Source organism: Labrus bergylta, chromosome 10 (assembly GCF_963930695.1).
Source record: "Labrus bergylta chromosome 10, fLabBer1.1, whole genome shotgun sequence".
Classification (NCBI taxonomy): Eukaryota; Metazoa; Chordata; class Actinopteri; order Labriformes; family Labridae; genus Labrus; species Labrus bergylta.
In genome coordinates this window covers 23,865,271-23,877,799 of record NC_089204.1, presented here as the reverse complement: position 1 = coordinate 23,877,799, position 12,529 = coordinate 23,865,271, and the positions used below count along the sequence as shown (strand labels likewise).

The 12,529-nt window shown below is 39.7% G+C and overlaps 1 protein-coding gene across 2 annotated transcripts; it reads left to right on the top strand.

The window, feature by feature from the left end:
* Positions 1 to 971: 971 nt before the first annotated feature.
* slf2 (SMC5-SMC6 complex localization factor 2) lies at positions 972 to 12,212 on the top strand. 2 transcript variants are annotated; one of them, XM_065959579.1, is made up of 20 exons: positions 972 to 1,306; positions 1,990 to 2,024; positions 3,224 to 3,387; positions 3,681 to 3,726; positions 4,420 to 6,407; positions 6,551 to 6,633; positions 6,727 to 6,840; positions 6,954 to 7,121; positions 7,569 to 7,674; positions 7,774 to 7,861; positions 7,948 to 8,089; positions 8,205 to 8,292; positions 8,433 to 8,609; positions 9,691 to 9,785; positions 9,868 to 9,955; positions 10,055 to 10,162; positions 10,353 to 10,430; positions 10,572 to 10,658; positions 10,880 to 10,948; positions 11,063 to 12,212. In XM_065959579.1, the coding sequence occupies exons 1-20, from the start codon at positions 1,272 to 1,274 to the stop codon at positions 11,447 to 11,449; spliced, it is 4,146 nt and encodes a 1,381-aa protein (XP_065815651.1). In that variant the 5' UTR covers positions 972 to 1,271; the 3' UTR covers positions 11,450 to 12,212. The 2 variants fall into 2 exon arrangements, with proteins under 2 accessions (XP_065815651.1, XP_065815652.1); XM_065959580.1 differs by having other exon boundaries at positions 976 to 1,306; positions 1,688 to 2,024.
* The last annotated feature ends 317 nt before the right edge of the window (positions 12,213 to 12,529 follow it).

Here is a 12,529-nt window from a genome sequence, read left to right as displayed (position 1 = left end):
AGGACAGCTCACACCCCGGCTCGACATGTTGCCCTCTGGCAGACGCTACAGGTCTGTCAGAGCACGGACAAACAGACTCAAGGACATCTTCTTCCCCAGAGCCATAACCACACTGAACCTGGACATGCGTTGACCGTTCCACCCTCACCACACATACTGTGCAATATTTATTTTATATTTCTGCAATATTTTACATTTCATACTGTGCAATACTTATTTTATATTTCTGCAATATTTTACATTTCATACTGTGCAATACTTATTTTATATTTCTGCAATATTTTACATTTCATACTGTGCAATATCTATTTTATATTTCTGCAATATTTTACATGTCATACTGTGCAATACATATTTTATATTTCTGCAATATTTTACATCTCATACTGCAATATTTATTTGATATTTCTGCAATATTTTACATTTCATACTGTGCAATACTTATTTTATATTTCTGCAATATTTTACATTTCATACTGTGCAATACTTATTTTATATTTCGGCAATATTTTACATCTCATACTGTGCAATACTTATTTTATATTTCTGCAATATTTTACATTTCATACTGTGCAATATTTATTTTATATTTCTGCAATATTTTACATTTCATACTGTGCAATACTTATTTTATATTTCTGCAATATCTATTTATATTCTGTTAAGCTACTACCTGTAAATAACTCCTTCCATACATTGCCCATCTTACCTGAATGAGAGTTCCTTTTTTTTTTTTCTTCTTCTTTTGTTGTTTTTAGCTGTGGATGCTTGTGTGTGTGTGCACTTTAAGGTGAAGCCAAATAATTTCGTTGTACAATTGTATAAAGACAATAAAGACATTCTATTCTATTCTAAAGGGTTTATATTAGTGTACATTCACATTTTTGACTAGTTGCTCACACACAAAAAAACGCATAACCTAAGTTTGACCTACATGGCTTTCCATAGTAAACAGACACTAGTCTCCTAGTTTCAGAGGAAGTGTCCTCCGCTTGTCGATTTTTTGTGCAGCTGTTTACTTCTAGTGAGCTAAACATTTGTCAACAGCAAACTCACCTTCCGCTTATCAGTTGACTCCGTGGTTGCCAAGCAACACGGGAAAGGGCAACACGGACTCCAAGTTCCATGATGCAACCCGTGTCATGTTGGACGCTTCTGCAGCGGCGGCAGGCGGGAGAAGACCAGTTTGATAAGAAATTATTCGGTAGCTGTGAACCCGAATTAGTCGACGTCCGTTGTTATAAAAAAAAAACACTTGCACAATCCTCACAATGAGAAGAACAACAGAGAATCAAGGAAACACTCGGTAAGAGGACGTTTGTTTTGCTGTCCATTGTTAAGTGCGCTAGCGAGCTAACAGATAGCTTCACAGTGAACTTCCTGGAAGAAAACAAAAAAAACAAACGACCTGCTAACGTTCAGTTTTATTTCACAGCAAGGGAGGCTCATTTATCTTAAAAACTCGTAGCTATGGGTTACTTAATAACACAGTCATGTGGTTGATAGGATGGAAACTCGTCCCCTCCTTTATGTCTATTTCCTGTCTTACTTCTGTAAGGTAGCATTTTATTTACTCGTGCTAGCAGAGGGGCCGCTAACGTCTATGACTTTGTTTACTCTACCCTGCCTGCCTGGCTGTGTTTTTGGGTTGTGCTTAACTTTATGTTAAACTTTATGTGTTAAACAGGAAGAATAGACATAGCTGCAGGTCAACGTAAAGCCACCCACATCCTTCACAGACTGGACCCTTGTTGTCATGTTGTTCCTTCACGTTGCATGCTGTGATTGGAAGACAACCACACTAACAGGTGTATTCCTGTCCTGGTGGACACCTAGACTCGTGCTAGGTGTCTGCTCTGCAAAACTCATGTCCTTCACCCTCGGGTTTTAAAACTAGAGCATTTAGTTGCTATAGTTTCGCCTTTGAAACATCACTGAATTACTTTTCTTGTCGACACTGATCTGTTTCTCCTCTGCGCTTTCTTGCAGAACACTTGCAGATTATTACTCCCCGAGAGCTAAAGGTGGGTCAGTTCATTTTTCTATAATGGTGCACCTTGATTTAGTGTGTAGTAAGTGCTTGAAAAAAACGCTTTTTTAGAAGGTGTTGAAAGAAAGGTAGTTATTATATTTCATATTTGGAAAACCTGTCCAAAAATGCACATGTGTTCAGTCTAAATCCTGCTGCTCCCTGCACAAAGGCTATGACTCATAATGTTCAGTTTTTGCTAAAGCTGTTGAGATGTGATCATTGAATTTAGTTGTAGCTTTGGAGGCAAGCGTTCGTTTTGATTTTTGAAATAGGCCACATGTACAGTGTAAGAGTTTAATATTGCTTATATTCTCCTCCTGCCTTTGTTGCTAATGTTGTCGAGGCGTATATTTGACTTGTTAAGGAGTTGTATTTGGATTGGCAACAAGTCAAGTGTTACAGCTGATTATGCACCCAATTGCATATCACCACATTGGTTTACAAAGTAAGAGAAAAGCATGAAAAGCTCATCTGTAAAGGATCAGAAAATGTGTAACTTTGTCAATATACTTCAACGGGCATTGTTCTGATTTGTAATATATTATGGTCATTTTTATAATCATACCATGTCTTGATACTTGCACTCTCACAAACAACACTTTGTTTGAACATCTTGAAACTTAGTAGACGTAGAACAGTTTGTTCATGTGCCTGCAGCCATACACTCAGAGTCGACACATTTATCTCATTTTAACCCTTCATGTATTTGAGTTTCAAATGTTGTTAGTTGGAAAAATCTTGTTCTCTTAGTCAGTTTATTGAAAGAAATTGTCAACACCTACACCAGAGGCTTCTATTAAGATTCAAAAACAACATAAAACAGTACATTTTGAGGTGAGATTAATTAAATATGTGTTAGTAACTCTACTCATACCTACTTAAAGAGAGATTCAGCATCCAAATCTGCTTTTTTGTGCAGGTATATGTAAACATACCAAGAATTTGATTACAGTTTTATAACACTGTCAGTGTGCATACACAGCCAAAACTTTACATTTATACTGTTTTTTTTGCAAGGAGAAATTAATGCATAAAAGGGTTCAGGCAAATGTATGTGCTTGTGCCACCATTTAAATCTAGACGTGGCAAATAGTGAATTCAGTAACACACAGGTACAACTGGAGCATTGAATTGTACCAAATATATAAGGTGACTAAAGACGTTTTTTCACCAATGTTCTTTGTGTTTTAGGAAAGGACTTCACACTCCAGCAGCGCTTCCCATCCCATTTCACATCTTTTGCCCAGGAGAGTCCAATGAAACCCTCACAGGTCCCTAATCGACTTCCTCACCCGGCACCCAGGGGAATGTTTTCACGTCAAAAACCTGAGTTGTACCCAGTATCCCCTTGCCCGGTAACTTTTGTAATATCTTATGAAATGAAACATTAAGTTCTAGTTGGATGACCGTCCATATGCTTATGTTTACTGAAAACTCTGATAATATAATTAAAACAGAAATGATCCGTTATTACTCTGATATTAAGCTGTTGAATCTCATCATCTAATGCCATAAAATGTTGATCTAGGAAAGACAACTGAAATTCAAGAACGCTTAGGAGGATAAGATACAGTACATTATTGTTGTTGTTGTTGTTGTTGTTGTTGTTTAAAAAAACTCTCAACTAAGTGGCTCTTTTTTGTTTTAGGACCAACGACATAAACGAACATCTTCAACTGAAAAATGTATTCCAGGTAAAATGATGAGAAAGCAATATTACTGTTATTATTATTTACATTTATAACGGCGCATTCTGTTAGTTAGTAAGTTTTTAGAAAAAAATTGTAAATTTAAAAACATACTTTTTTGAAGGTGCCTGCTTCTGTTTTTCAATTGTTGTTGTCAATGAGGAGAGTGTGCAGGAGCAGGTGGCCACCTGGAGAACAGGTGCAGCGCCCAGCATCCTTATTCTGAGTATGGATCATGTTGTGTACCCAAATCCGCCTTGTTTTGAGTCTGATTGGAGCCCTGATAGCGGGGCTGTCATTATGAAGCTCATCACCCAGACATAGTGGGAGGTCAAGCATGGTCTGTTTAATGCTCATGATGAAGGGGAGGGGAAAGATCTCAAATATATAACATACAGTAAAAAGCAACTGAGCAGTTTCGGTCTTATAGTGACAGTTGTCAAAGGACTGTTGTCATAGAGACAACAAGCATGTGCAGCACTTGAATTCTCAGCGCACAAGCATTCCCGAGCGCACAGCCAGCGCTTTTCTGCCTGTAAAAAAACTTCCAGGTGGACACAAGCACTTACACTTTTTATTAAAAAATGATCTTTTTGTCATCATAGCAGATTGCAGTTGGCCAAAGACGTTCGATGACGACAGTTAATTCAGAATATTTGTAAAAGAAAATTGATTTTCTTTGTACTTTTCTGTCTCCAGCAGTGGACTTGAACAGCTCTTCCCTGAAGAGGAGGAGGGAGTCTGAGGACTGTGTTGACAGTGCTGTGAATCTGGGCTGTGAAAACTCTTGCAAAGCACAGACACCAAGGCCAACTGCTGGCAACTCACTGAGGACTTCTCTTGTGTCTGTGCCATCATCAAGGCAATCTTTATTTCCTGAACAGTCACTTAAAACTACAGACAACCATCCTCGAAAGGAATCTGTATGGGGCCAATCATCTTCACTCAGACCTACCCAGTGTTCTTACCCATCGCTGTCACTTGTTCCTTGTACAAAGAAAAAATACCCAATGGGAGCAAAGCAAGCCTATGTAGAGCATACTCAGAACCATACTCTGAGGCTAAAAGATGTATATGTACCTTCAAGGCAAATTGAAGAAAATTTAACCCGAAGAAGAGAGGAAATCAATAAATCGGATAAATCTAGCTCTTCGTTTTCCCCTGGAGTTCCGCAGAAAGACAATGGTTCTTTTCGCTCGGGGATCCACCACTCTGGTCATTCTCACTGTAGTTCCTCGATCCTGCCGGTCAAGAACCCGGACAGAGGTCATAAGCTGGAGGAGAATAGAAAGTTGGGTAGCGTCACTCCCAAGCCAGCCTCAAAACCAAATTCAGATTCTCTGAGTAGTGTCGCAGTGAAACGGCGCAAAACTACCCACTCAAGAAGACCTGTTGCAATCCCAAATGATATAGATGACCTTTTCACCCCTGATCCTATGACATATGTTGTTAGCCCTTCCCATAAAGTTTCAAAGCAAAATATAGATGGGGGAGCGATCAAATCCCCGGCCCCAATGATTTGTTGTTCTGGATCCTTGCGTCGCGAAATTCAGAAGGTCAAAATAACTGATTCTCCTCATGCAGGCGACCCAAACCCCTCCTCAAAGGCTCCAGGTCACCCACTATCCTTTTTGCCAACTGTAACTTTGATGCGAGTTAATCTTGAAAACCTTAGACCCCCTCACAGTAAAGACACTGAACTCAAAAACGATCACATTACGTTTTCAAGCAGGCAGCCTGAGGAGGAAAGTGGTAAAGATAATGAGAAACGCACAACCTACCACTCCAACAATGTGAGAGCATGCACTTTAGAGACGGACCCCGCTGCCTCTGGACATACTTCTACACATCCTTGTGTTCAGTCCCCACTGCTGGAAAGGCAGGCAAGTGGAGAGGGGAGCCAGCAGGTGAATGATGTGCATCCTGTAGATGTGGCGCTAGACCTGGACCTGAGCTTGGCATTAGACATGGATCTACCTCAGAGCTCCCAAAGCAGTGAAGAGGAAAAGCTGCTTTCTCCGCAGGAGATGATGGAGCGCGCAACCATGCCTCCAGATACCCCCGAGAAGGGAGTGTTCTCAGAGCCAGTTTCTGGATCCTTGTGTCGCGAAATTCAGAACGTCAAAATAACTGGTTCTCCTCATGCAGGCGTCACAAACCCCTCCTCACAGGTTCCAGGTCACCCACTATCCTTTTTGCCAACTGTAACTTTGATGCGAGTTAATCTTGAAAACCTTAGACCCCCTCACAGTAAAGACACTGAACTCAAAAACGATCACATTATGTTTTCAAGCAGGCAGCCTGAGGAGGAAAGTGGTAAAGATAATGAGAAACGCACAACCTACCACTCCAACAATGTGAGAGCATGCACTTTAGAGACGGACCCCGCTGCCTCTGGACATACTTCTACACATCCTTGTGTCCAGTCCCCACTGCTGGAAAGGCAGGCAAGTGGAGAGGGGAGCCAGCAGGTGAATGATGTGCATCCTGTAGATGTGGAGCTAGACCTGGACCTGAGCTTGGCGTTAGACATGGATCTAACTCAGAGCTCCCAAAGCAGTGAAGAGGAGCAGCTGCTTTCTCTGCAGGAGATGATGGAGCGTGCAAGCAAGCCTCCAGATACCCCCGAGAAGGGAGTGTTCTCAGAGCCTGGTACGCCTGGACCTCGCAGCTGCAAGCTAAAAACAGTAAGCTCCACATGGTTGTTTACATGGCTCACAGATCTCTGTATGTATGACATTGGATTCATCGAGGTGAAGGACCTGTTAAACTCGACTTCAAACTTTGTGTCTCTGTTTGCACTTTAAATATCTGTTTTGTTTTTCCACAGCAGGCAGTGCCATCCTACACAAAGTCAGGCAACTACAAGAACAGTCTTGACCAGATGCTGAAAGAAATTAGCACCAACAAAAGGTATGATGTTAAGACAATGAATAATATTTCCTAATCTTGTCAGAGCTAGAGTAGTTGCAGATACAAGGTGTAAACTTTCTCCATACTCTTTAGATCAAAAGAGATTGAGACACAGCTTCTGACTGCATGCAAAGAGGACCTGTTGAAAATAGCTGAATATGAGGAGGCTGAGGAGAGCCGGGAGGAGGGGATCACCACTGAACACCAGTAAGACATGCAGAAGCACTCTGACACATTGTACCGTGCCGCTACAACAATGTCCTTCACAGTTATTATCTGAAGTCGTCATTTTTGTGTTTAATTTTTTTTGTGTTTTCCAGGGAGTTTCTGCAGCGCTTCTCGTTGATGTCCAGTGCAATCAGGGAGGTGCCTCCAGGAGAAATGGTGTTCAAGCTGGAGAAATTTGGCCAGATCTTCAACCAGAACACGCTGCAGCTCAGAAAATGCATGCTAAATCCAGAGGGGGCCGCTCAGAAAACACTTCTTTGGTGAGTTTTTTTTTGCCATGAAAAGGGTGGATTGAATTGGCATTGATATTTATTTTTCCAAAAGCCTCAATTCTTGTTAGTTTTTGTCTTCCTGCCGTTTTTAATCATCGGCCATGTATAGATATTAATGTCGTCCATGAAACGTTTCAAGCAGAAAACTTGCTGTGGTTTATTTGCCCCTTGAATAATCTTGGAACTTCAATGAAGGATAATTTTTCTCCCTTTTATTTTATATTGGGGGATGCATTTAACACTGAAGCATATATTGAGCTTTATGTTTTTTTATTTACTGTAAAGACCTTTGAGCTTACCTCTATTCAAATATGTTAACAAATAAAATACAATTGAATTGAGTAAGCCAGGGTGTATTGTTTTAGTTTTTTTCTTCTTTAATATCCAATTCCTCATATCTTTCTTTCCCTCTGCTGTTTCCCTGCTCTCTACCAGGTCCAGCCCTGCTCAACTGAGATTACATGTAAATAGTGGATTGTTCCAGGAAGCTTACGCTTGTCATTTGCCCTGTCCAACTCAGGTTACACGTTTTCTCTTCAAGGTAGGCTTCACACTCACCTGTAAAATGCCTTTAAGGATTTTTTTCAAAATATCCACGCTTGGCTCCAATTCTGTGTTCTATGTCGTTCTCTGCTTTCAGATGATGTCAGTCCATAATGAGAGGATGTTGTCTGAAAATATACTGCAGACCCTTTGTGACATAGCCAGCACCGCTGCTTATCAAATTGGTACATTCCTTTTTTTCTCCTACAAGTTATATGTTTATCCAAACAACTGCTGAGTTGTTTTTTAACATGCTTTTATGCTTCCTCAGTTAAAAACGGAAGCCAGACGTTTGAAGTGTGGGTGCCCAGTTTGGCTGATGTGGCACTGGTCCTGATGAACATGGGAGCTTCCTTTGTTACCCTCTTTCCTTTTGAAAATCTGCAGCCTCCATTCACTGAGGGAGATTTGCTGTAAGTAACCTCTCCATTGGTTTTATCATTGCTTATTTACAGAGTTTAGTGTGTTAGCTTAGCGTTGTTCATTATATTTTATTCTATGTAGTTGATTATTTGTGTGTTTCTATAGGGAGAATGTCTACATCAAAGCAGAGAGTCTGTCCAGTAGCGAGGAACAGAGCACTTTCCCTGAACACAACTGCGTCAACGTCCTGAAGGTGAGACACAAAAGAAAACAGATGTCTGATAGGAACAGTTGGCCAGCATTTCTTCAAGGAAGACAGTTTGTCAAATACAGCATAAAAGTCAAAATTCATTCATTCCTTTCTTATTGTTTCTCCTGTGGTATCATGTGTAGTACCTGTCGTACTGCATGGGCCTCTGTCCACGGGCCTACAGCGACGATGAGCTGCTGCTGTTACTTACAATGTTGGAAAAGGTGGGGCTGGACACACAGCTCATCCTCCAGTACACGTGTGAGATGTATTCTCTGCAGCACAAAATGGTCAACAACTTCAGGGACTGGAACGCCATGGTAAGTTGATGTGTGCAATATTATGTAATTTATTAGCTAAAACAACAAGTCCTATGTACATGAGTTCAGTTATGAGGTTGAGAGCAAGTTTCTTTAAGAAAAAGGCTGTTCTTTTTTTTTTAATGTATGCTGTTACATGTCAAATAGGGTTGTCACAATACCAGATTTTTAAACTTCTAAACAATGCTGGAAAAAAAAAAACAATATTGATACCTGTTTTGATACCACAGCAACAAAAATACAGTCCTAGGCACCATATACTGGGTATTCCTTGTTTGTAAAGTTAAAGCTACATTCTTTAAAATCCCCAATTAATGAAAAATACATTTTCCAAGTTGTAATCCAGGATCCGTGTGATAAATTGTATCTGAGTATTTCTATATCAAAAAACAATTTTCTCTATGTAAAAAGTTCCAAATGTCTAATGACTCATCACTCACTCATGGGCGTTTACAAAGGTTCTAGTGTCTGTCCTCGGAGTCCGACATAACTAGCTGGGTGAAACAGACGCTTGGCAGTGACAACAGTTGGAGTGCATTCTGTGTGAACGTTCATGTTGCACGGTGACACAGCTAATTACCAAAAGAATCAGGCAAACTCCTGCACACTGTCTAAATTGCACACATACCTTGTCAAAGTTTTGGTCGACGGTGATCTCTCTTTTACTTGCAGCTGCTTTTTGGCAAAAGATATGACTGCAGATTGGAAGTATTTAAAAAGCTTTGTCAGAGTTTGATTCTTTCAATAATTGAGATACCTGAGATTGTGGTTTAAAACACTTTGTAATGAATTGTGTTGAACAGTGTCGAAGTACTGGAAATACTGAAAACCCTTCATGTTAAATCGTAAAGTATTATCTAAAGTGACTTAAAATGCGACATACTGTGGCCCACTGGGAAGACAGATCTATTAGCAATTTGCTTGGAATCATTTATTTATGCAGAAGAAGTGTATCACAACATCATGATCATCCATACACAGAAATCTGAAAATTAGATGACAGTAATGGAACTGCATTGGCCGAACTGTGTATGAACTCTGTCCTTTTAACTGGATTGAATCATTTATGATCTGTTTCTAGATGCCAAGAATCTGTTTGGCTCTCACTGATCTGACGGATGACCACCACAACATGTGCCTGCTTGTTCGAATGCTTCCTGACAACACTCGTGGAAAGTAAGTCCTTTTTATCTCTCTCAGATCTTCCCTCTACTTGACTCCTATCATTTTTATAAACAGTTCACATTTGTTTCAAAAGGCAACTGCGTCGCCATCTGAGCCTGTCAATGATCTCCAAACTGTTGGATGGAGATTGTACTTACACACCTACAGGGGAAGAGATTCAGGTAAAAATCAGTATGTAACCTAAAGTAGATAGTAGGTAATAAATGTTATTATTATAAATGGCCTCACTAATCTTAAATCCTCTCCTCACACTGTGCCAGCTCTCTGAACTGAGGCGCTTCCTGCCCCGCATGCAGCCCTCGACCCTGCTTCGAAACCTGCAGAGGAGTCAGAGGGAAAAGGAGGACATGGCCACCCTGGACCAACAGGTGAATACATGCTTGATGCCTAAAACTGCAAACTTTGGCTTGTTTTCATGTGTTGCTTTCCTATTATGAGTTATTAATTTAACCTTTTCATAACAGTATTAATTGGACAGCATGTTTTTGTGAGATGATGACACATGATTTTCTTGTTATTCTGATACAAGTTTCTCGTTTTTTTTATTGGATATTTCAGTCATACTACCTCTGCTATAGCCTTCTGACCTTGGCAAACGAAGTTTCCAACTTTCAGATCTTCCCAGCTCATCAAAAGGTAAGGCTGAATTTCTTTCCCTTTTTTGCCTGGTCTAAAGTGATTAGTCAGCTTGTTTTGGTTTTATTGTTTGTAGATTGTTTCATCCTTTTAAGGAGGAGAGGTGTGTTATTGTTACCTTGAATCTTTCTTTGCAACCAGGAGCACCTGCTGAATCTGTGCTCTGAGCTGGAAATGCATGTGAAGTGTGACATCAGAGAGAGCGAGAAATGTCTGTACCGAAGCAAGGTGAGTGTGATTTCAAACAGAAGTTCAGCGATTTCTGTGTATCCGTTTGTATTCTGATGAAGATGTAGTGTAAAACATTCCTACATCTTTAAGATTTAAGATATTACAGTTTGACATTCTAAAAGCTTTTAATTGTACACCTCAGTTTTTTGATTACCCTGAAGAAAATGTAGGAAACTAGAGGCAGTTGGTTATGTTTTATCTACCTTCTCCCCCTCCAGGTGAAGGACCTGGTGGCCAGGATCTACACCAAGTGGCAGATACTTCTTCAGAAGACAAGGCCTCTACATGTACAGTACCAATACACTATTATAATATTTGCACTATTCTTTTCACCAAAACATAAAATCATTTGTCAAAAATGTTATAACTTTGATTTTCACTTCTGTATTTTCCTCCTGCAGGGTAAGTTGTATGATTTCTGGCAGCCTTCGTCCGTGGATATTTTGACAAGCTCCCAAGAAGATCAGGAGGTGAGCAGCAGTGATGAAGGAGAGGAGGATGAAGAGAAGGAAACCAGGGAAGAGAACGAGGTCGAGGTAATGGCCGATGAAGATGAGAAGGAAAAGGGAGACGATGAGCCAAACAAGACAGGGGGAGACACAGAGCGTCTTTTGCATAACAAGGAAACGTCGGAGATGGAGGTTCATGTAAACACAGAGTCTGAAGTAATGGAAGAACATGAAGATGCCGAAAACAAACAGCGTACTGAGTTTGAAGCTGGAAATGACATTGAAACAAAAGAGAGTCCTCAGAATAACCGGACGGAGGCAGGTGATTTAATGTCATAGAGATTTGTATTTGTTCTCAGGGCTTTGTTAGCTATTGCCTTAATGTTTAAGCTCAATTTGCACTGTAAGCTAATCAATTACCTCCGACGTTGATTGTCAACACAAATATTGTGTATTAAGAAATAAAAACATTTAGGAAGAGATCCCCAAATTTGTAAATGGCCAAGGCCTCGTCTTCTTTTTGCTTAGTGCTGCTCAAGAAATAAAATCTTGATTCATTGTCTTTAAAAAAAAAAGTCCTATTTAATGTACTTCTGGAGTGTGCAATTTGTTAAACTTGTGTTTGTATGTGTTTTATTGTTGTGTTCTACCACCTAAGTTTATTTGTTAAAATGTAGTCCATCCCGAAAATTACTTCATTTTTATTTTATCCTAACCAATAAGTGAACTTTTAACTGTATATACGCTGCATATAATCCTGGAGAGGAAATATGCCCAAGTATATACACTATATAACCAAATGATGTTTACCTTCTCCTCTGGTGCACTTGTTTTTCTGTTTTTACATGAAGCTGTGTCAGGAAGAATAGCTGCCTTTGGTACTTCTAACCACAATGTTATGCAATTTTTAAATTCTGCTTCTACTTTGTAAATAATTTCCATACAAATGTCTACTTTTTTGTCGATTAAGTGTTTCATTTCAAATGTGTGTTGTGTTGAATTTGTGTTCTCTTTTGGAAGATGTTTTTTTTTAAGGAAGAATAAACTTTTTTTTGTATTGTGTTTGTTGCTAGATAGAGAAAATAAACAGTTTACATGTCAACCTCAAGTTTTGCATTGCATTTATGAAGCATGTCGGCAAAATATATGCTGCTTACACCATTATTTGCAATATTTATAACATCCACAACTTAGATTATCCTTGGAAGAATTATTAGTTGAATTTAAAGTGCATTTAACTAAGACATTCAGGCTGGATCAGAGCAACCAATCAGGGTTGGTTTTCACATAACTAGCCAATCACAGCCAGTCTTGGGAGGAGAACGTGGGGGTTACAGTGTTACATATTCATTTTACTTACTGCCACTTTTTAATACTCTCCATCTGAGCAATAAACCAACGAAATGTTGTTCTTATGGC